Source organism: Miscanthus floridulus, chromosome 14 (assembly GCF_019320115.1).
Source record: "Miscanthus floridulus cultivar M001 chromosome 14, ASM1932011v1, whole genome shotgun sequence".
In the NCBI taxonomy this organism is placed as follows: domain Eukaryota; kingdom Viridiplantae; phylum Streptophyta; class Magnoliopsida; order Poales; family Poaceae; genus Miscanthus; species Miscanthus floridulus.
Genome location: NC_089593.1, coordinates 65776240 through 65798553, shown reverse-complemented (window position 1 = coordinate 65798553; position 22314 = coordinate 65776240). Strand labels below are relative to the sequence as shown.

General features: G+C 42.9%; 3 protein-coding genes and 1 pseudogene across 3 annotated transcripts; 3 read left to right on the top strand and 1 right to left on the bottom strand.

The window, feature by feature from the left end:
* Nucleotides 1–691: 691 nt before the first annotated feature.
* LOC136504146 (L10-interacting MYB domain-containing protein-like) lies at nt 692–1653 on the top strand. Its single transcript, XM_066499014.1, has 2 exons — nt 692–997; nt 1093–1653. The coding sequence occupies exons 1-2, from the start codon at nt 692–694 to the stop codon at nt 1651–1653; spliced, it is 867 nt and encodes a 288-aa protein (XP_066355111.1).
* A 184-nt stretch (nt 1654–1837) lies between these two features.
* LOC136503610 (uncharacterized) lies at nt 1838–3071 on the top strand (annotated as a pseudogene).
* A 2685-nt stretch (nt 3072–5756) lies between these two features.
* Nucleotides 5757–14660, top strand: LOC136503609 (transcription factor BHLH089-like). Its single transcript, XM_066498629.1, has 5 exons — nt 5757–6037; nt 13171–13405; nt 13618–13695; nt 13829–13894; nt 14472–14660. The coding sequence occupies exons 1-5, from the start codon at nt 5757–5759 to the stop codon at nt 14658–14660; spliced, it is 849 nt and encodes a 282-aa protein (XP_066354726.1).
* A 5332-nt stretch (nt 14661–19992) lies between these two features.
* LOC136505591 (early nodulin-11-like) lies at nt 19993–21711 on the bottom strand. The gene is made up of 3 exons (XM_066500752.1): nt 21139–21711; nt 20537–20587; nt 19993–20054 (listed from the first exon to the last, which is right to left on the bottom strand). The coding sequence occupies exons 1-3, from the start codon at nt 21709–21711 to the stop codon at nt 20034–20036; spliced, it is 645 nt and encodes a 214-aa protein (XP_066356849.1). The 3' UTR covers nt 19993–20033.
* Between the last annotated feature and the right edge of the window lie 603 nt (nt 21712–22314).

The following is a 22314-nucleotide window of genomic DNA, read 5'->3' as shown; positions in this document are numbered from 1 at the left end:
GCTCCGTGCTCGTTGGTGATGTCGAATCGGTATTTGCTATGTGGTTTTGTTCGTGCGGCTCGCTCCGTGCTCGTTCGATTTAAATTTGTCTCGGGCTTATGAACTGGGAGAGTCTATTCATGGAATCTCTCTCTATTGCTGATAAGCAGCAGGTGGAGTAAGATCTGTGCTTCGACTCTTCCAATGCACGGTTGCCTATGCAGCTATGCTGCTCGACTCTATTTGTTCCTGTCATCTGAATTTCTGTCTTACTAAAACTTAAGAAAGCAGCAATGCTTACTTACATCTCTCTTTTTGTTGGGGTCTTGAGTGTTTTGGTGAGTATATCAGCTCGCATGCACACATGAATGAAATGGAAGCGAGTCAGTATATTCCAGTTCAGTATATTCTAGTTTAGTTTATTCTAGTTCAGTATATTCCAGTTGAAATGAGAACCTGTTAAAACACTCTGCTATTCCTATTGTATTCCAGTTTAGTATATTCTAGTTGAAATGAGAACCTATTGTATTCCAGTTCAATATATTCTAGTTCATGTCTGGATAGATCGTTGCAGTTCAGTATATTCCAGTTGAAATGAAAACCTATTGTAGTTCTAGATTGCTGAAAATAGCCTGTTGGCTGTTCAGTATATTTCAGTTGAAATTGCTCAGCATAATGAGAACCTCATATATGAAATTTGTGAGTTCGATAGATGCCTAAAATTGATTGGAACTCGGAGAACACTCGAGTGCTGTGTATGTTGTTTGCCGAACAAGTTGGAAAAGGAAACCGGCCAAACACACACTTGAATGCACTTGGTTATACTAAGATTGAGAAAGGGTTCAAAGAAAGGACTGGAATTGTGGTTACCAAGGTTCAGATCAAGAACAAATGGGACAAGTTGAAGGAAGATTTCAAGGCATGGAAGAAACTAATGCTGAGGCAAACAGGGACTGGTTGGGACCCTATAAAGAAGACTATTGCTATGGATGATGAATGGTGGAAAAAAGCTAGAGCTGTAAGTTGGTTCAAGATTTTTGCTATATTTGTTTTTCATATGACAAATCTGTTGGTAATACTTTATAATAATATGTGTTGTTCTGCTTATTTCAGAACATTCCGGGTTGTGGAAAGTTCAAAAAGAAGGGCCTTGAGAATGAAGATGACTTAGCCAAGTGTTTTGCTGACATCACTACTATTGGTATTGATCATTGGTCTCCTCATGTTGTGAATGTTGAAGCAACCAAAAATGTTGATGAGACACAAGATGAGGCAACCAATTTTGAGCCACAAGATGGTGATTGCATTCTTGGAACACAAGAGGAGGATATTGGTATTTCTCCTCCACCTGCAAGTGGTAAGAGATTGGCTAGGCCTGTTGAAAGAAGTGGCAAGAAGGTGAAGTCTGGAAATGCACTCCTAATTCAGGAAGCAGTAACAAGTATGGCAAGTTCAGCCAATGAATATGTTTCGAAGAGACATGGAAAATACTCTATTGATGAAGTGATGGAGATTGTGATTGCTTGTGGGGCCGACTATGATAGCAATGAACATTACATTGCGTCTGAACTGTTTGTGAAGAAGGAGCAAAGGGAGATGTTCATGACCTTGCCTACTAATGAGATTAGGTTCAATTGGGTTAGGAGGAAGTACAATGATAAATATGAAAAGTAGAAATGGTAGTGAGAGTGATGTCATTTATGTATGCTACATTTTATTTTTGTCGCATGTATGCTACATTTTATTTTCTTGCAGTTCATTTATGTATGGTATTTGTATCTTACATTTCATTTATATCAATGTTCACAGATGTCTTCAAGTGAGTCTGATGATTCTAGTGATGGGGAATTTTTTTTAAATGGTTGAGAGCAGTGCAAAACTAGCACAAAGTTATCATGACTTGTATATGGACAAGGCACCGCCGAGGTTCATGTTTTCACAACAAAGTGGAATGGGATGGCTGCTGGAGACGGTAAACACTCTAGGGGAGTGTCATCGAATGCTTCGGATGAATGAGGTTATTTTTCATTATCTTCATGATGTGTTGGTTGAGAGGTACGGATTAAAACCATCGAAACACATGAATACATATGAAATGTTGGCCATTTTCCTATTCACATGTGGTGGGTGTGAGTCAAATAGAAGAGGACAAAATAAGTTCAAACACTTTGGTGAAACCATTAGTAGAAAATTTCATGAAGTTCTAGATTGTGTGGTTGCCATGGCACAAGATTTCTTGAGACCAATAGATCCTAATTTTTGCAATGTGCACAAGAGGATTAAGAATGACAAGAGTGCATATCCACATTTTAAGGATTGCATTGGTGCACTTGATGGAACCCATATTTGTGTGTTTTTATCACCTGAAGAACAAGTGAGATATATTGGTAAGACTGGAATTGCAACTCAAAATGTGCTTGTCGTTTGTGATTTTGATATGCGCTTCACGTATGTGGCTGTGGGTCAACCGGGTTCTTTGCATGACACTAGTGTATTGTACCATGCATTGGAAGCAGATGTAGATGTCTTCCCACATCCTCCTCAAGGTAAATATTTTTGCTTACGTTCTTTTTCATATTTGTATGCACAAACTTATCTTGTTTTACATATGTGTAGGCAAGTACTATGTTGTAGATGCGGGCTATCCTAATCGTCCGGGGTACCTAGCTCCATACAAGGGTGAAAGATACCACTTACCCGAGTGGCATCGAGGTATGGAACCAAATACTCCAAAAGAGAAGTTCAACCGTATACACTCATCTGCTCGTAATGTTATTGAGCGCTCATTTGGAGTATTAAAAATGAAATGACAAATCCTTTACAAGATGTCCGGTTATTCAATGGTCACACAAAAGAAGATTGTTGCTGCTACCATGGTCCTACACAATTTCATACGTGAACATGCTACTGTTGATGTGGACTTTGCTAATTTTGATAGAGATCCTACCTACATGCCTACTATTCTGGAAAGGCACAACAAGTATGCCGTGTCTCAACATGCCTCCGATGGATCAACTTCGGAATCAAGCTTTGTGACTATGGACACCTTTCGTGATAATATGGCTACATCCATCGCCCTAGCATGGAATTAGTGCAATGATTATTGTAATAACCTTATTTTGGAACTATGAACTTATTTTGTAATTTTGGTTCTAGGCAAATGACATGTAATTTATTATTATTTTGGACTACACTGCATGTACTTTCATTTCATATTTGTGAGAAGTAGTTCAAGTCAAACCAGGGGCAAGAATGGCAATCTACCCTCAAACTCATCTTTTCTAGAGCTGGGGACACCCTCCCAGCCAAACACCCTCATCAGACAGCTCCAACTCCACCCAGAGCTAGCTCCACCTGGAGTTCTAGAGTGGAGTAGCTCCACCCAGAGTTGGAGTCATGCCAAATAGGGCCTAAGTATGCCCTAGTGCCTATCAGATATGACACCAACCTCCCTGCCAAGCCCAACCACATGTATCCAGACTAGCCTCAAGAACCATCCCTAACTATCATTGTTCTCCTTCTCAACCAAAGCAAATGCGAAAGGAACCAACCTATTATTCATGTCATAGGATATGGCTATAAGAAGTGTGCCCTAGTATTTGCCAATCAAGAACGTACCATTAATGGAGAAGATGGGATGACAGTACCTAAAGGCGTCGACATACTGAGGGAAGCACCAGAAAGTATGGAAGAATATCTGCCTCCCATCCTTCCATGCATTTGGTTTTGGGATGTACTCATAATGCATGCCTGGATTCACCGCTTTGATTGCATTGAAAAGTACTGGCAGCTGCTCGTACCCATCCTCCCAGTCCCCATATATCATCTTTCACGCTCGCTGCTTAGACCTCCAAGCTTTACCATAAGTTATCACATAACCTCCATACAATGCCTCAACGGTCCTGATAATTGTCCTAACCTTCATGTTGGGTTCTCCCTATAATATTCCTATCAACTGCTTGGCAATGAGGGTAGATGTCAACTGTCGATGCTTCAGTGTTAGCTCATGGTCAGCACAATTATGTGGCTCGACAACTTTTGTGATCTTCCACTTTTCGGTGACCTTTTGCTTCCTTGCACAAACCCTCCATGGGCAGCATTCCTTGTCACACACAACTATGTAACGGTGCTCCACATATGAATGCAAGACCTTGTAAGGTCTCTTTTGTATCACTGTAAACACCTGCAACCACCTCTTCAATGTAGGGAGGTCTTTGAATACCCTCTCATTCTCAATTACCATGTCAGGGCCGGCCTTAGGAGCCTCTAGGAGCTTATCATCATGTCCTTCTACACACACCTGATCAGAATGAGTAAGATCGCTGAACTCGTGAACTCTTGGATCACGATGGCCGAAAAAGATACGCCTCAGCATCTCAACATCACTCTCTGTTAGCTCTCCAATAGGACGATCATCATCAGAATCAAGAGCCCTTGCCATCTCATATGGCTCCGAATCATTCATAATTTCAACACTATTGGAGCCATGGAATCCATCTCCATAGAGCACTTGCGCAGCAACAGTGGGCACATCCATATTGTCAGAAATGTCTACTGCAACATAAGTACAAAAATGAGGAAAGAATAAAAAATTGGATGTAAGGAATGGGGTAAGCTCCCAATAACCATGTGGATAAGAGACATACTCGGATGATTCTGTGTCAAAGGGATCTCATGAGGAGGATCTGCCACAACATCTTGAGTCTGACAAGCGTCTCCAACTAGCATATTGGGGGCAGATTAAGCATTGGGAACCGTAGGTGCAAACACCGCATCCATATCAGGTTCTAGGACGAGAGGGTCGAAGTGTGCCTGCTGACCAATTGGTGGGGAAAACCCATGAGGGATGGCATCAACTAACACCCGACGCACAACCACGTCCAAACTTTAGAACTGGCACTTCATAGCCAATCTCACATAGTTCTCCCACTAGTCTGCACACCCAATTGGGATCATCTTCCTAAGGATGTTGGGAGAGGAACCTAGGTGAAGTACACCCTCCACTGCGATGCCATCATCATCATCAGCTCCATGGCAATGTAGCTCCTCCCGAGCCCTTACAAACAACTCACTAAACAATAGCTTCTCATTGAATAACACAGGCGCGCTTTGCATCTCAACAAACTCAACATATCCATAGCGATCTCTTTCCATAGTGCCTCCATGATATATGCTGACTAGATTGTCCATCTAGTTCAAACACGTAACAAAACATATGTCCTTTAGTCCAAATTAGACGATAGATAGTACCTAACAGGTACTTTCTAACTACAAACTAAGTAAATAAGATAATAACTATGTATATATACAATGTACTCACTAAATAGCTAGATCCTATTTAGTTAACTAAGTACCTATCTAAGTAGCTATCTAACTATATCTATGTACCTATGTATCTATATTTCTATCTATCTACATATCTATCTCACTAGATCACTAACTAAATCAACTACCTGAGTCATCACATTAACTAGTAAATAACAAATGCCAAAACTACTACACTACAATCAAAGCTAACTAAGTATGTACATTGCATATTCATAATTTTTACCTATCCGACGATAGAGTCACGGACGTCGATGGAGTCGTAGCGGACGTCAGGATCGATGGCCCTAGGACGGAGTCGCAGCGGCCGGTGGGCGTTGGTGAGGCCGATGAGCCAGGCCGGCGGTGGTGCGGCCGGGCGCTGTAGGGGCTAGGGTCGGTAGTGGTGAGCGACGGGTGCAGGATGGCCGGCTCTCCGCTCGATGAGGCCAGCACGGTGGGCACGGGCGGGCATGGGCAGCACGGCACGGCAGGCGCGGCGCGAGCACGGCACGGCGGGCACCTACGTGAGCGGCACGACGAGCAAGGCGGGGCGTGGTCGTGGGCGGCATGGCGGGCTCCTGCGCGGGCAGCACGGGCGCGGTGGTCGGGCGCGGGCGAGGCTAGGCGCGGTGGCCGGCGCGGTGGACGCCACGGGCGCGGGGAAGGGTGCGGGCACAGGCAAGGGCGTGTGGGCACGAGCGTGGGCGGCCGGGGGCGGGCGAGGGCATGGGCGGCGGTGCGCTGGTCCAGGGTACGCGAGAGAGAGAGAGGAAGAGAGAAAGGAAGGGAGGGACCATACGTAAGATAGGCTTGGCGCCAATAACCACGGCGCCGAGCTGCCTGCCAAGTCACCGCCATGTCTGCGTTGAGCCTAAGACCTCGGCGCCAGCAACGATGGTGTCAAGATGTGTAAGCTCGGCGCCAGCAACGATGGCTTTGAGCTAAGGGTCCATATTTTGAAATCGTACCTCCAGGGGCATATTTGTGAAAAAATTTCAAAAAAAAGGCTAAAAAATAAAAAATTCAGCAGTTTTAGCAGCCGCCCCTACGCCATCGTTGCTACAAATCACGGATTTGTAGGGGCGACTGGCCAACCACCCCTACAAATCGCATTTGTAGGGACCGCTCAAGATTTGTAGGGCGGCTCCTATAGATCAATTTCCAGAAATTCCTGAATCCAGACCCAAAAATAGCAAAAAAATACGATCTTTTAATCCAGGGAGGCCCCCACCGGTCAGCCACCCGCCTACGCAAGTTGCGGTATTATTCGCGTGCTTTGCGGATGCGGGGATTCGAACCCGCGTCCTCACCCTACCATCGCACCTCACACTCACCTGTGTCCATATTGGATTTTGGTTACCCACATATTATCCTAAACCAAGCATAAATTGATTGTTTGTGGTCCTAAATGATTTCAAATGAAAAGGTTGCCAACTACAAAGTTTTATAACTTTTTGAGATCTACAACTTTGATTTTGGTAGTTTCTCCATCCGAGGTCGTTTACAAAATTTGAATTTTAAATTTGAGAAATTCAAATGTAGTTTTCTATGACTAGATGATTTCAAATGAAAAAGTTGTCAACTACAAAGTTTCATTACTTTTTGAGATCTACAACTTTCATTTTTGGTGTTTATCCATCTGAGGTCGTTAGAAAAATTTAAATTTTAAATTTTTGGAAATCCAAACGTAGCTTTTCTTGACAATATGATTTCAAATGGAAAAGTTGTCAACTATAAAGTTTTGTAACTTTTCGAGATCTATAACTTTCATTTTGGTTGTTTCTCCGTCCGAGGTCGTTTGGCCATATTTCAAATTTGAGAAATTCAAACATAGTTTTCCATGACAAGATGAATTCAAATGAAAAAGTCATCAACTACAAAGTTCTATAACTTTTCGAGATATACAACTTTTATTTTGGTCATTTGTTCATCCGACATAGTAGTAGTGACATTATTCACAAATTTTACATATTCCTCTTATAGTTTATGAAACTAAAAGAGATATGTAAATTTTGTGAACAATGTTACTACCACTTTGTCATATGTAGAAATGACCAAAATAAAAGTTGTAGATCTTGATGAGTCATACAACTTTTATGTTCATGACTTTTTCAGCTGAAATCATTTAATGTTTCAAAATGACGTTTGAAGTTGCTATTTTTTAAAATTCAAAATTCAAATAGATAAATGTAGGATCTTTGGTTGGCATAGAGAGGGGGGTGAATAGGCCTGTCAAAATAAATACTCAAACTTTTATCAAATTCACCCTATGGCACTGCCGCTCTGGAGGGCGACACTGTCGAACTGCGGCACTGCTGGGCCAAAACTGCGGCACTGTCGCACCTGCAGACAACTTCGAGTCACAGTTCAAAATCCATGAACGAAAACTTAGATCAGAGAAATTTCTTAGCTTACTGTAGGTATGACAATCACAGATCAAGAGGTAGAAGTGGTAGGAACACCACACACAAGTAGATCAACTAGAAACCCTAGAAATCACCTCAATCATAATATGTTATGCAAGTAATGTATATCAAGCACAAATGACACAATGATTTATCCTGTGGTTCGGCTCGCCACCAAGGCTTGCCTACCTCCACGTTGTTGAGGTTAGCCACTAAGACTTAGGGCTTTCCAACCCTTCATCGTTCTCAAATCAAGAGGCTTGAGGGGTGAGTTTACTAACTTCAAGAGATGGTTACAAACCTCCCGGGGCTGCCACACAAGTTGGCAAGCTCCACGGACGACGCTCTAGCTGGCTAGAAGCCAAGCTCCAAGAGTAACAAACACAACCACCGACCAAAACGTGAACCAAGTGCTCTTTCAAGTTGGGGAATCAATGGAGCTACTCTCTAATCGAGTTTTGGATCATTTTCTCTCAAGGATTGATGAGAAAATCAATGAATTTGCTTGAGGGCTCAAGGTCAACAATGGAGGAACAGAAAGAGCTCCTTTTTCTGTTTGGACGTACTAGAATGACCAGGAGGAAGAAGAGAGACGTTGGGGAGGAAGAGGATATGCACAAATACCCCCTCAACCTCAAGGGTCACTTAAGTGCGGCAGTGTCGCACTGTGGCAGTGCCGTATCACGCAAGACAACAAGTGTAAGAGTGAAATGTAGACTGTCTTGGCTGTAAATCTGAGGATGCATGTGTATGTTTGAGCGCTTGGTAGCACATATTAGCTTAAGCATTGTGTCCCCTTTATAGTATGGCTTTTTCTATACTAAAATTCAAAATATAAAAGAATTTAAACCTCCTTTGAGTTTGAAGCCATCTACATTTATAATTGGGGGCTCCTCCGTTTCGTGTAGCATCCTCGAACATGAATTCCCTGCTTGTCATCTCGATAAATCTCATTAGTTTTCTAATTGCGTGGTCATTATCACAAAAACCCACAATTAGGGCTTGATTGCACTTTCAATAAAACACAGTCACATGAAAAGATGGATAAAATAATAGCTATAAGAATACAATAATTTGATAGAGCATGATTTTAGAATGTTTAGAAAAAAAGATCATCAAATTTGAAGTTAGTACGAGGTAGAAGGACTAGTTACAAGTTTTAGCCAGAGATTAAAAAAAATCAGAGTTCTTCAATAATTTTAAAATTAAAATGTCAAACAGTATTTTAAAGCAGTAAATGATTTCAAATAAAAAAGTTGTAAACAACAAAGTTCCATAACTTTTCAAGATCTACAACTTTTATTTTGGTCATTTCTTCATCCGAGGTCGTTTGAAAAAATTCAAATTTTAGTGCTTAATTTTTACCGTTCGACGTCTATTTATAGGGACGCCCCTACAACTCTTATTTGTTAGGGCCGCCTCTATAAATTGAGTCATTTGTAGGAGCGGCTGATAACACTAGCAGCCGCTATAAATGGATTTGTAGAGACGGTTTATTTTCTATTATTTATAGGGGCGGCTCGTGCCGCCACTAAAAAAAGAGAGGCGTTGCTATGAATCTTTTTAAGTAGTGTGAGAAAAATATCCGGGGTTGACATCGGTGAGGAGGTCGATCCGCTTTATTTCATTTGACTGAAACAGGAGAAGTATGTCGACGGACATGAGGAGTGCGTCATCCAGTATGTCATCAGCATACAATTTATCTACATATCAGTAGATATATCCTCCTCTTTTACAAAGCCAAAACTACAAAATCATTCACGCTCATATGCATGGCGTCAGTGGGAGGGGAGGCAAGAACGGGGATTGAGAAAATTCTCTGATTCTTCATCTTTTTTCGAGGGGTTGAGGGTCTTGTTTTCTCAAATAGGATTTTTTTAGAAAAATGGATTGAAAAGGATCTGCTGGAGTTTGATTTTGCCTTCAATCCATCCCTTTATTCCTAGTTACAGAAAAAGTGGATCACTTATTCTCAAACTAGTGGAGATGCTCTTATATATACACACGAGTAGAGAAGACTTTTGGTTCAGCACATTAGTTTCGACTAGAATTGGGCCTAGAACTAATGTGTGAGCATTAGTCCCGGGTTCAAGTTTCTTAGGCGTCAGAGGACCTTTAGTCCTGAATGGTAACACCAACTCAGACTCTTCAGTCCTGGTTGGTGTTACCAACCCGGACTAAAAGTTCTCTGATGGGTTAGTTTAAAAGAAAAACATCCCATTGTAAGTCTCATGTGCTGTGTAGGTAGGATGAAAAAGTACAAGCAAGGCTATGCATGATGTCTTGGATTCAAATTTCATGTGAGGCACAAAGGTGGGAGGTATTATTTTTTTTTTATCCTCGGAGGACTTTTAGTCCGGGAGTCATTGCCTTTGGTCCCAGATTACTAAAGCCTAATCCAAACTAGGACTAAAGTCCATCCGTCTACTAGTGATATATGTATATATCCAAAATATTGATGCATAGTCTCAGTTGCCTAGATATAAAAAAAATCTTGTTGCGAAGAGGATAAACCGTGACAATCTAATGAGCTGAATAAGATTCCTCCTCCATGGCACAAGATGCGAGCATTGGGCCGTTATGAGAGAAAAATACTGTAGATTCTAGCTGATAAGCCGGCTGATAAGTTCAAACGAACGTGCCCATAGACACGATATATAGGTTCAAGTACTTGGGACGTACAACAGCTTCTCAGCATCTAGAATGTTCTTATCCAGCGGCGCCGTCTACTTGTTTGTTCGGATCTACTATGTCGTTCTGCATCATCCCGTTCAATTCGTTGGAGTTTTATTATTTGGATCACGTGACGAACTCGTGTCTACGCCCAAGACCAGCAGGAGACCAGGAAATATCTTGGGGGGCAGTACAGTCTCCTCCACAGAACCTTCGTGCGCTGATGCATGCAGCAGCGAGCAATGCAAGCAGCCGTAGTAGAGAAATATATAGGGCAAACATGGCAAGGAAACCCCAGCTTATTTAATAATAATACTCCTACTATAGTAATTCAAATCAAAATACCCAATATATATACCTATATATCTTATTATTACCCCACAAGCATGAAGCATTCCACTAAAAGAAACAAATCCAACTAACATTTAGTTCAGTTTACTGAACTCTAACTATATATTTCAGTTGGTCTAGTTTATCCCTTAACAGATTTATTTTTGTTTCTCCACTATAAGTTGAGTTTTAATACCAAATTTTGTGAGGTCATAAATGACATCATAAGTTATGTTAGAAAAATATATCTTATTTTTTTCCACTATTTTGATAGCTTAGGAAATTTAATAATAAATTAACACTAGAGATATATTTTTTCTAACATGCATGGGCGCCACCTGCCCCGGCGAGGTGTACAAACGTAGCTACCAATTAAGTGGCAAGTACTTGCAGAGCCGCTGGCGGATTCATGCGTGTCTATCTTCTTCGTTGATCTCTCCATGTCTATCTACCCGATGTCCCCTGACATCTATATATGTTTTTTCTTTCTCTCAACGCATGCATCACCGTAACACCGCCTAGCTAGGATATATAATTCGTGCACGGATGGCACTATTGCAGTTGCAGCTCATCATATATATAGCGTGTAGCATACATACATAGTACACTTACATGTACATTCGAATGGAGGATTGAAGAAATGTAGGAATAAAATAAAGGATTATGATAGAAATGTATATGCAAAATAGAGGAATATAAAACATTGAAATCAAAATGCCTCCTCCTATAATGGTAGGGGCCCTCCAGAGAAGCTAAAGCCGGAGCCGGAAAGGAGTCCTACCGAGCAGACATTTAATCTATACTAGAGGTATTATCGTATCCAATCCATCTCTATCATTTCGATGTGCTCATTCAATCAAGTCCTCCCTCCGTTATCTTCGGCTTGCCATTTACCTCGATCCTATGCATTTGTGTTGAAAAAATAATGAGGTCCGAGTGGATGTTTTCTTTCCCATGTTTTATATCATCAACGTACAGTTTATCTACATATCAGTATATATCCTCCTCTTTTACATAGCCAAAACTACATAATCATTCAGGCTCGTATGCAAGGCGTCAGTGGGATTGGAAGCAAGAAAGGTTATTGAGAAAAATCTCTGATTCTTCATCTTTTTTGAGGGATTGTAGGTGTTGTTTTCTTAAATAAGTCTTTTTTAGAAAAATGGATTGAAAAGGGATCTGCTGTAGTTTGATTTTTGCCTTCAAATCTCTTTTATTCCTAGTTATAGAGAAAGTGGATCACTTATTCTCAAACTAGTGGAGATGCTCATATTGATGTGCACAGCCTCAGTTGTAGATAAAAATAATCTTGTTGCGAAGAGGATAAACCGCGGCAATCTAATGAACTAAATAAGGTTCCTCCTCCATGGCGCAAGATGTGCGAGCATAGGCACGACGATATAGGTTCAAGTACTTGGGACGTGCACAACAGCTTCTAAGCATCTAGAATGTTCTTATCCGGCGGCGCCGTCTACGTGTTTGTTCGGATCTATATTGTTCTGCATCATCATCTGGTTTGATTCGTTGCATTTGGATCATGTGACAAATAACTCGTGTACGCCCAAGACCAGCAGGAGACCCAGGAACATTCATGCAGCAGAGCGAGCAATGCAAGCGGCCGTAGACAAATAGATAGGGCAAACATGGCAAGGAAACCCTAGCTCTTATAATATATACTCCTACTATCATAGTAATAAGCCGTGTACACATTCTAGCTACGTACAGGGACACACCTACTACCATTATATTGTCCATTGTATTGCATGCACAATGCATCTCCTGATGGCCTCATCGACTTCTACCTCTAGCTATCTTCCATCCGCCGTCAATGTCTGTAGCGCGGAGGAGCCGTGGACATCTGAAACTATTGCTGCTGCTGTTCTGGTGGCTCGTGCTACTACAAGACGAATGCTGCTATAGCTCGAGACAGGCGCTCGTCATGCATGGCGCACACTTGGCCCGTTTACCGGCCGGTGAACGCTGATAAATCCAGAGCAGAAGTCACTCTTTTACAGCCGATGCTGCCGTTGAGGAAAAACTACTCGATCCACTATATATATGTACGTGTACATGTGCGCACAGGCATTTCACTTGCATCATACTGCACAGACATCAGAGGCGTTCTCTCGGTAGTACTCCTACACTACGCTTGCCGTATGGAGACAATGACGACGATGAGGTGCGAGGACTTCCTCGGCGGTGGCGCAGAAGACTTCCTCGGCTTGTTCGGTGATCGCCACTCCTCGTCGTACGTGTGCGGCTAGGAGCCCCACAGGCGTCATGCATATATATATATATATATATAGAGCCGCATGTTACGTTCTAGCTAACATTCTTCAAATTCTTCTCTTGGCTGAAACTGATCATAGCATGCACAGCGGGCCAGCTAGCTAGGCATATATAGATGTTGGAGAAAAATGCAAAGATTACTTGCGTTTTCTTAATTATATATGACGTGTGCCTTAATCGATCGCAGTGATGATCTCTTTGAGCTGGTGTGGCGAGGAGCCGGCGGCGGCGGCATGGTACCCGTACCCGAGAGACTGGTACCGCCGCCGCCAGCGCCCCCTTCCGAGGCCGAGATGGCGTCGTGGCTCTTCCCCATCGTCTCTGGCGGTGGTGATGCCGTCGTTGCTGGCCGGCGCGCTTGGGTGGACGATGATCAGATGGTGCCATCGTCAGGGAAGGAGTCGTCGGATCACAAGCTACAGGTGAGGGGCCGGGTGACGACGACTGACGACGGAAGGGAAGAGTCCTCCGATACCGTACCAACCATATGCATGCGTAGTAGTTAATTATGCTTGTTCTTGTTCTTGTTAACTGTCTCTGGTGCTTGTCGTCGTCTCAACTGCCTGACAGAGAAGTAAGTTTCAGTATCCTCCTGCGTCGTTTTGATAGCGGTTTGCTTCGTCTCGTCTGACAGGAGAAGAGGAAAACATCATCAACGACGGGAGGGAGGAGGTCTCATCACCACGCTGAAGCACACAGCCTGACAGAGAAGGTGTGTGCTGTGTGTCAGTGTGTGTGTGTATCAAGTTAATTTGCTCTATAATTAAACTACTAGCTGTTGCTTAATTTAACTTTCACTCACGTAGCATGCTGCATGCATGTGTGCATTTAATTTGCATATGCAGAGAAGACGGTGGAAGATAAAGGAGAAGTTGAAGACCCTGCAGCAGCTCGTTCCAGGATGCGACAACGTAAGAACACTACTACGTACGACTACAAGTAAATTAAATGATATGATGATCATCTCACTCTCAGTCACCAACACAGTACTAGTTATGTTGATCAGACAACCTTGACTGATATATAGTAATATATAACAATAATATGCCCCTTAATTTTGACCTTCATCATCAGAGTTTTTACTATACACACTAGCACACCACAAATTGTACTACATACTTTGGTCATATATATAATTAAATGGTATGATGTCTACTCTATAACATTTTAGAGCAACCAAGGTGAAACTCTGGACCAAACCATCCGGTACATGAAGTCACTGCAACAGCACATTCAGGTCTATATAACTTCAATTTTTCGTCAGTTATCATCAATCAGGAAGTGCAGGCGTCATCAGACTCCAGTGTAGTATACATGATATGCATGATGATTACATCATTGGACCATCAACAACTTTTAGATTTTTTGTAAAACAAAAAGGAACTTGAGATTTGTTAAGATTAAGCTGATTTGTGCAACTGGATCGCATGTAACAGCATATCACTCATCTATTTATTAGGCTTAATGCTTGCAGGCAATGTCGTTTAGGTGCGGAATGAAGCCAACGTCAGTGGCAGTTTACCCCGTCGTGCAGCAAGCCCCTTGCCTAGCATGCTGGCAAGGGGGCACATCGGTGCAGGGATGGCTCTTGGGCGGTCCCCAGCTATAGTTCCGTTTATTGCGCCCTTGTTTCCATGGGTTCACCTTCACCACCCTGCAGTTAGTCATGATGTTTAGCCAAAGAGGAAAGATGGCCCTAAAAAGCCAATGCAAAGTGTCTGTGGACACCTATGGATAGATTAGAAAATCTCTGTGCCTTTGAGATTTCTTTTTGTAGTATGTAATAAACTCTTGCCACCTCATATCATGTATCATGTAGCCACCTCGGCCCTATTTAATATAATATATGAATACATACTTAATATAATATGAATATGAATATGAATACACGTGTCACTTTGTACACGCACGTACACACATCCATCCACTGCAGGGGAAGGGCTAGGATTTGGACACAGGGCCGTTCAAACCGATAACAATCATGTATGACGAGATACATATATCGCAAGAGTATACGTAACAATTAACCAAATAAATATTTATATATTACAATATAGAGGAAAGCTAAATATTTTTTTTAAAACAATGAATATTATAAATCAAAAGGGGACAAATTAATTAAACCTAGGTTTCTAAACTTCACCCAATCAACACTACAGGAACTGCTAGATTCCCCGAGTGCCAGTTGCACTCGGGGAAGGCCCAGTTGCACTTGGGGAAGCCTTCCCCGAGTGCAACACTCGGGGAAGAGCCTCCAGCTAATCCTCTCACGGGAAAGTCGCCTTCCCCGAGTGTCAAAAATCGTGCACTCGGGGAAGGCTTTGCCGAGTGCCGTGCTGGCAGGGGAAGACTTGACGCCGTTGGCCGACGGCCGACGTCGTTTTCTTTTTTTTTTTGATTTTCTTCCCCGAGTGCAACACTCGGGAAAGATTTTTTATTTTTTTTAAATACTCTTTGCCGAGTGCCGTAGTTCAGGCACTCGGGGAAGAAATTTGTTTTTTTTTAAATCCCTCTTCCCCGAGTGCCACAGCACAGGCACTCGGGGAAGCCACCTCTAAAATTCTTTTTTTTTGTTTTTTGCTTTTCCATGTAAACAACAAAGCATATATATATATATATATATATATATATATATATATATATATATATATATATATATATATATATATATATATATATATCACAAACCACAAATCAACACCAATATGTCACAAACCACATTTATATATCACAAACGACCAAATTTGTCCGAAATCCACAATATATTACAAACCACACGTTCAAAAGTACACACTATTCCAAGTTCACAAGTTTAATACAAAAAAAACGACTCCGAAGGCGGCTCACGGCGACTGTGAGGGGTGGGACGCCCCAACGTGATATCCCGGCGACGGTCCAGGTGGGGATGGCCCGACGTGCGATGCCGGCGACCCTTCGACATGGTTCGACGCCCCACCCGATTGATGCTGCAAAAAAGAGAGGAGATTGCACGTGAGTGACAAGATAAAAATGTAAGGAGTGTAAAGAAAAGTTGAAAATTTCGGCAGCACCTCCCCTGCACGGGGAGGTTTCCAAAACCTGCAAGAAAAACGTTGGCACGAAGGCCGACAACCACATTTTCGGCACGAAGGCCAACACATCAACAAATCCGGCACGAATGCCAACACATCAATAAATCCGACACGAAGGCCATCACTAGGTTTGACACTAAGCATGAGCAAAGAAAGTAAAACATCCATACTCATACTCACCGGAGTAGACTCTCGACGATATGGTGGTGGTGGTGCAAGCAGCTCTGCTGGGATCTCCCAACCTTGTTTCTGCCCAAGTTGTTGCATGAACTTGAGCAAACAACTGCATCCATTCTATCACTTCCGTCCTGTGCTTGTTTTCCAAGACGTAATCAGCCTTAGGCCTTTTCCATGGTTTGTTGTCTCTTGGAGGCTGCATCTGTAGCTTAGGTCTGTCGCATAATGTTGCCATATCTACTCTGGCCTTAGGGTTGTCCTTTGTCTTGTCAGGAATGTCCATGAGTGTTGCCCAAAGTGCTTCGGCGACATTCTTCTCAGTGTGCATTACATCTATGTTATGTGGAAGGAGAAAGTCATCAAAATTGGGAAGCCTCTCCAATCCCGGCTTATGAGTCCACATATGTTCCACACCATAGCCCACAAAGCGATCTTTCTTTGGCTTATCTTTCTTTGGATTACCTTTCTTTCTTTTACCCTTCTTTGGATTATCTTCCTTCGCTGGGACCACGAGAGCATCTATCTAAGCATGAACCTGGGCACTAGTCATCTTCTGAGGTGCACTAGTCATCACCGTGGCACCTTTCGTGAAGTTTTTGGTGTCTCTTCTGAATGCATGGTCAAGAGGGAGGAATTGTTGATGCTTGTCGAACGACGAGAACTTGCCACCCTTCTTCAACCAAATGAACTGTAGAGCTGCCTTGCATACCGGGCATGGATACTTCCCGTGGACACACCAGCCGGTGAATATCCCATACGCCAGGAAGTCATGCATGGAGTATTGGTACCAAACATACATTTTGAAGTTCCTCCTTGTAGCTCGGTCGTAAGTCAATACGCCTTCATTCCAAGCCTCGATCAATTCATCATAAACAGGCTCCATGTACACACCCATTTTGTCTCCCGGGTGTCCAGGAATTATCAACGTCAAGAATGTGTTTTGCCGTTGAAGTAGGTCCCCGGGGGGGAGATTGAGGGGGATAGCGAACATGGGCCAACAAGTGTATGGGGCCGACATCATTCCATAAGGATTGAACCCATCCGTTGCCAGCGCAACACGTACATTATGGGCCTCTTCATCTTTGCCATGATGCTTGGCATTAAAGCTTTTCCATGCTTCACCATCTGCTGGATGTATCATCTTGTCTTTATTGTATCGAACACCATTCTTTTGTCATCTCATCTGTTTCGCGGACTCCTCTTTCATGAATAGCTATTGCAGCCTCGGTATGATCGAAAGGTGTCGTAGGACTTTCATGGGGATCCTCTCATTCTGCTCCTTCTTGCCATCACCTTTGTCTACCTCCACATATCTAGAGGATTTACACTTTGGACAGTACTTTGCATCCTTGTGTTCTTTCCTAAATAGAACGCACCCCTTTGGACAACAATGTATCTGGTCATACGGCATCTTCAGTGCCCGAAGGAGTTTCGTTGACTTGTACAAGTTTGGAGGCAGCTGATGACCCGCCGGAAGCAGATCCCCAATAATTGACACCATATCATCGAAGCATTTTTGAGTCATGTTGTGCTGTGACTTCAACCTCAATAGGCGCCCAATGGCATCCAGTTGAGAAATCGTTGTCTTCTCATGTAGGAACTTCTGTGCCGATTCCAACATGTCCAAGGACGCCTTAGCGCTTGGCTCTGGCTCCTCCTCCCCATCCTCCTGCTCGTCCTCCGTACGTCCTTCAGCGAACATCGCATCCACATAGTCACCTAACCATCCTGCTACCCCGCCATCACCATCAAATGCCTCCAAGCCTCGTCTCACGACCTCCTCTCTAGGACGGTAGGGTTCACCATAGTGCACCCATCGGGTATACACTACTGGAATCGCGCGATTTGCCTAGTGCCGCAGGCACTAGGCAAAGGCCCAGAAACACTAGGCAAACAGTTTGCCTAGTGTCACACTAGGCAAACAAGGGTCGGCAGAGGCGGACTAGGCAAAGAGCACTTTGCCGAGTGTCAAACCTCGGACACTCGGCAAAGTGTTTGCCTAGTGTCAAGGACACCACTCGGCAAAAGTATTCCACTGACGGTGGAAATCGTAACGGACGTTTTGCCTAGTGTCGGAGGTCTGACACTCGGCAAAGTATGCAAAGTTTGCCTAGTGCCAGGCGTCGGACACTAGGCAAATATGTCAAGCTTTGCCTAGTGTCAGGCCGCCTACACTAGGCAAATATGCCAAGCTTTGCCTAGTGTCAGGCCTCCGACACTAGGCAAACTGCCTACTTTGCCTAGTGTCAGTTTCCTGACACTAGGTAAAGTCTGCTCCCAGGTGTGCCACGTGTGGCCCCTTTGCCTAGTGTCAGACCCCTGACACTAGGCAAAGTAACCAGAAGCTGAATTTTTTTTATTATTCCATTTGCGACACAAATATAAATCATATTCAAACACCACAAATATATCACATGAATCATAAATAAGAACCACATGTTCACATATATCACATGTTCATACCAAAAGTCCAAATGTGCCACAAGTTCACAAGTTCATAAGTGCACAACCAAATTTCTTAACAAAGTTCACAACAAGCTGATCACGACGATTGTCAAGGGTGAAGAGGCCCGTGGTTTGATGCTCCAGGCGACCCTTCCACTTGATTCGGCTCAAGCTGTGGTGCCGGCGACGCTCCAATCTGTGAAGCCGGCGACCCTCCAATTTGATTCGATGCCACGCCCGATTGATGCTGAAAAAAATGAAAAGGATACCGTCAATAAAAAATTTCGGCACAACCTCCCCTGCACGGAGAGGTTTCCAAACCCTGCAAGAAAACAAACGGCACGATGACCGTCAAGAACATACATATCAATACACCGCCACCAACACCACCACCACCCGAACACCACAACTGCCACCACCACACCACAACAACAACCGCCGTCACCACCAACACCATATTGTATGTTTGAGATTGCATATTTTTTCTAGTGTGCCATATGTCAGGTTGGAACATAATAAGTAATATATTGGTACTCATGATGTCCATCAATCATACACAGCTACATATTTGGATTGTTTGCCTCCAAAACAATAAAGCCATCTCAAGATAATCAAAAACAAATCAAACACTGGATCAGCACTTTGATCACCTTGTTACTGCAACAATTGCAGATTTGTGTCTCCTGCAACAATTGCAGAGGCCGGCGATGATCCATCAAAAGCTGAGGACAATGGCTCATGCTCCTCAAGATTGTGTTGACGCTGAATGACAGAACAAGAAGATCAATGACAAAACTTAAATAACAAGCAAAGTAATTAAAAGTGTGGAAGGCTATCAAATACATAAACTACAGTCAGGTCAACTTAAGTATCAATTATGACTCACTGGAAAAGTTTGCAATTATCAAATATATAATTATATATATTAAAGTAAACAACACAAATGCTCAAAGATTACTTGCAATGGTAAATCATGAAGGATTGTTAAGAATGAAAAATGCACAGTTCAATTTGAAATTATATGCAAGTAGTTCACTGAGTACCAGGACATTATAAACACTGTCACAAGTAACTAGTAGCAAGAGATGAAAGTGAAGGATACCTGAACCAGCCAGACAACATTTTCGCTGTACAATTCATTGTTCACTATCCAACTTGCAAGTTGGTCCCACTCACTTTGCTTCCTTCCATAGATTGAAATCCTGTATTCAGCCATCTGGCAAAGCACATTACAGCATAATAAAAAGTTAAAGATCTCAAATAAGAAGTACCTCTGAATTAAAAACAAAAAACAAGTTATCAACTTGGCAGTTTACCTGATATTTGCTAGCAGAAAGGTCTGAGAAAACTTGCTTTGTCAACTCAGCAAGGAAACGTCCTAGTTCAAATCAAAATCAATGAGTATTTCAAAAAGGCACCAAGATAGCTTTCTTGAAAATGTTAAATATTGGTCGGAAGTGAATATAATGAAGTCAAAGATTTCCATAGCATTTGTGTGCATTCGCTTGAAGTTTCAGCAGTATACACTGTGGTTTTTAAACATCAAAGCATAAAATGAGTTCTCTGTGTGACGCCCTCCCTTTTTCATACAAAGATGCTAGCTATAAGAGATGGCAAATGTAGCATTAAACATGAACTGCGTTGAAGCATAGATGAACCAGCATTGAAAGGAAATGTTTTTGACAGTAAAAAAAAGCATTGAAATCAACCAAACAATGTAAGCTGGAGTGAAAGTAATAGTCAATAACCGCTACGCCAAACAAGATATGGAGGAGCTCTAGTAACTTAAATAGAACTGTTTGCTAGAACAGCTCATTGGTCTGTATGTATCAACGTCAAGTGGTCAAAGTTGTGAGTTACCTTTTGAAACTCTGTCATTGCCATGAAAAGAACATTACACATCGTATGGTACTGCAAAAGGTCCAAAACAAAAGGAACAAATGTATCGATATTTTCAGACAGCAATCATATGATTAGTCAATTTTGGGAACAGACTTGAAGCCCAAGTCAAAACTGAGGTACCAATTAATTTGTCACATGGATTGTATTTTAGGTTGAATTTGTCAAAACGATGAAATGTACTTTTGTCTGCATGGACGTCTAGCAAATCAACATTCAAATCATACCTGATAAGAAAAAGAATTATTAGCCAATGGTAGTGTCAGCATCATATGTACACAGGACAAATCCAAAACATTATGGCCTGTCCCTAATGGAGTACCTATAACAATAAGATATAACTAGTAGATGAGATCACAGACATATACTGATATACATTTATGTCATTGTGATCTACCCGCAAAAAAAGAAAGAAAAGAAACAACACTGTGATCCACAAGAAAATTCGCACGAATCGCAGTAAGTGAACTAAGCTATGTACCATTTACTAACAACTAAAACTAAGAAACAATCTTGTTATCCAATCAGATAGCACTGGAAAGGGATGAGAAGGGACCAATCACCTCGGCTCCGACCGATTCGACGGCATACTCGTAGAAAGTGCGGATGCGGAGGCGCACGGCGGCGTGGAGCTCGTCGAGCGTGACGAACTCCCGCACGGCCACCGCGGCGCCGTCGCGCTCCAGCAGCGTGGCGCCAGCGGCGGGCGAGGCGGCGGCGGAGGCTCGGGACCGGAGGCGAGGGACGGCGACGCGGTTGCTCGGGAGGGAGCGTGGTGGGGCGGCCGGGGACCTCCTACACGGCCGCCGGAGAGGAGGCCGCGCCGCCGGGCCGAGGGGAAAGGGGGAGCCGCGCCGCGCCGCCGAGGGGAGAGGAGGAGCGGGGCCGAGGGGAGAGGAGGAGCCGGGCTGGAGGACGGGGCGACGGCGGGTGAATGGGAGTGGAGATGGCAGTGGTGGCGGCGGCCGGCGGGTGAATGGGAGTGAAGATAGGGTTCGGTCGAATGATGGGCCTTGTTTTGTGCGCGAGATTAATGGGCCGGAAGTGAGGCGAAGGCAAATGGGCCTAAGAATGTATGCCGACGGATAGTTGGATGTATATGTTGAGTTCTGCCGACCAATGATTCGATGGTACATCTAAGGCCTTGTTTAGATCATCTCCAAATTTTAAGTTTTTTCACTCTCTCTCCATCACATTAATTTTTAGCCGCTTGCATGGAGTATTAAATGTAGGTAAAAAAATAATTAATTGCACAGTTTAGTTGGAAATCACAAGATGAATCTTTTGAGCTTAGTTGGTCCACGATTGGACAATATTTACCAAATAAGACGAAAATGCTACTATTCATCAGGTTAATATTTTTTGCAATCTAAACATGGCCTAAATATATATTCCGTCGAATGGTGAGCCATAATAACGTGATATACCGACGAATGGTCCGTTGCTCAGCTATACAGACGAATGGTCCATCGTTATTTTCAGACTTATACCGTCAGATGTCCGACGGGATATTGGGGTTGTGGTACAGTGAGATCTGACACTGGGCAAATATGAATGTTTTTGAACTATGAATTTTTTTTAAAATAAAAAAACACTCAAACAATATAAACTGAAAATTAACTTTACCGAGTGTCGATAACCCAACACTAGGCAAACACTATAAAAAATAAGTTTGCCTAGTGTCTTCCATGAGGCACTAGGCAAAGAGGCCAGTTTGCCTAGTGTCTAGCTGGCACACT

Bases quoted from the DNA above. Each gene is read 5' to 3' on its own strand.
- LOC136504146 (XM_066499014.1), top strand. From the start codon at position 692: ATGCCTAAAATTGATTGGAACTCGGAGAACACTCGAGTGCTGTGTATG. The intron at 998-1,092 runs GTAAGTTGGTTC...TGCTTATTTCAG, and splicing joins GGTGGAAAAAAGCTAGAGCT to AACATTCCGGGTTGTGGAAA.
- LOC136503609 (XM_066498629.1), top strand. From the start codon at position 5,757: ATGGGCAGCACGGCACGGCAGGCGCGGCGCGAGCACGGCACGGCGGGC. The intron at 13,406-13,617 runs GTGAGGGGCCGG...CTCGTCTGACAG, and splicing joins CGTCGGATCACAAGCTACAG to GAGAAGAGGAAAACATCATC. The intron at 13,895-14,471 runs GTAAGAACACTA...AATGTCGTTTAG, and splicing joins TCGTTCCAGGATGCGACAAC to GTGCGGAATGAAGCCAACGT.
- LOC136505591 (XM_066500752.1), bottom strand. From the start codon at position 21,711: ATGTACCATCGAATCATTGGTCGGCAGAACTCAACATATACATCCAAC. The intron at 20,588-21,138 runs GTGATTGGTCCC...GACCTTTTGCAG, and splicing joins TCGAATCGGTCGGAGCCGAG to TACCATACGATGTGTAATGT. The intron at 20,055-20,536 runs GTAACTCACAAC...GATTTGAACTAG, and splicing joins CAATGACAGAGTTTCAAAAG to GACGTTTCCTTGCTGAGTTG.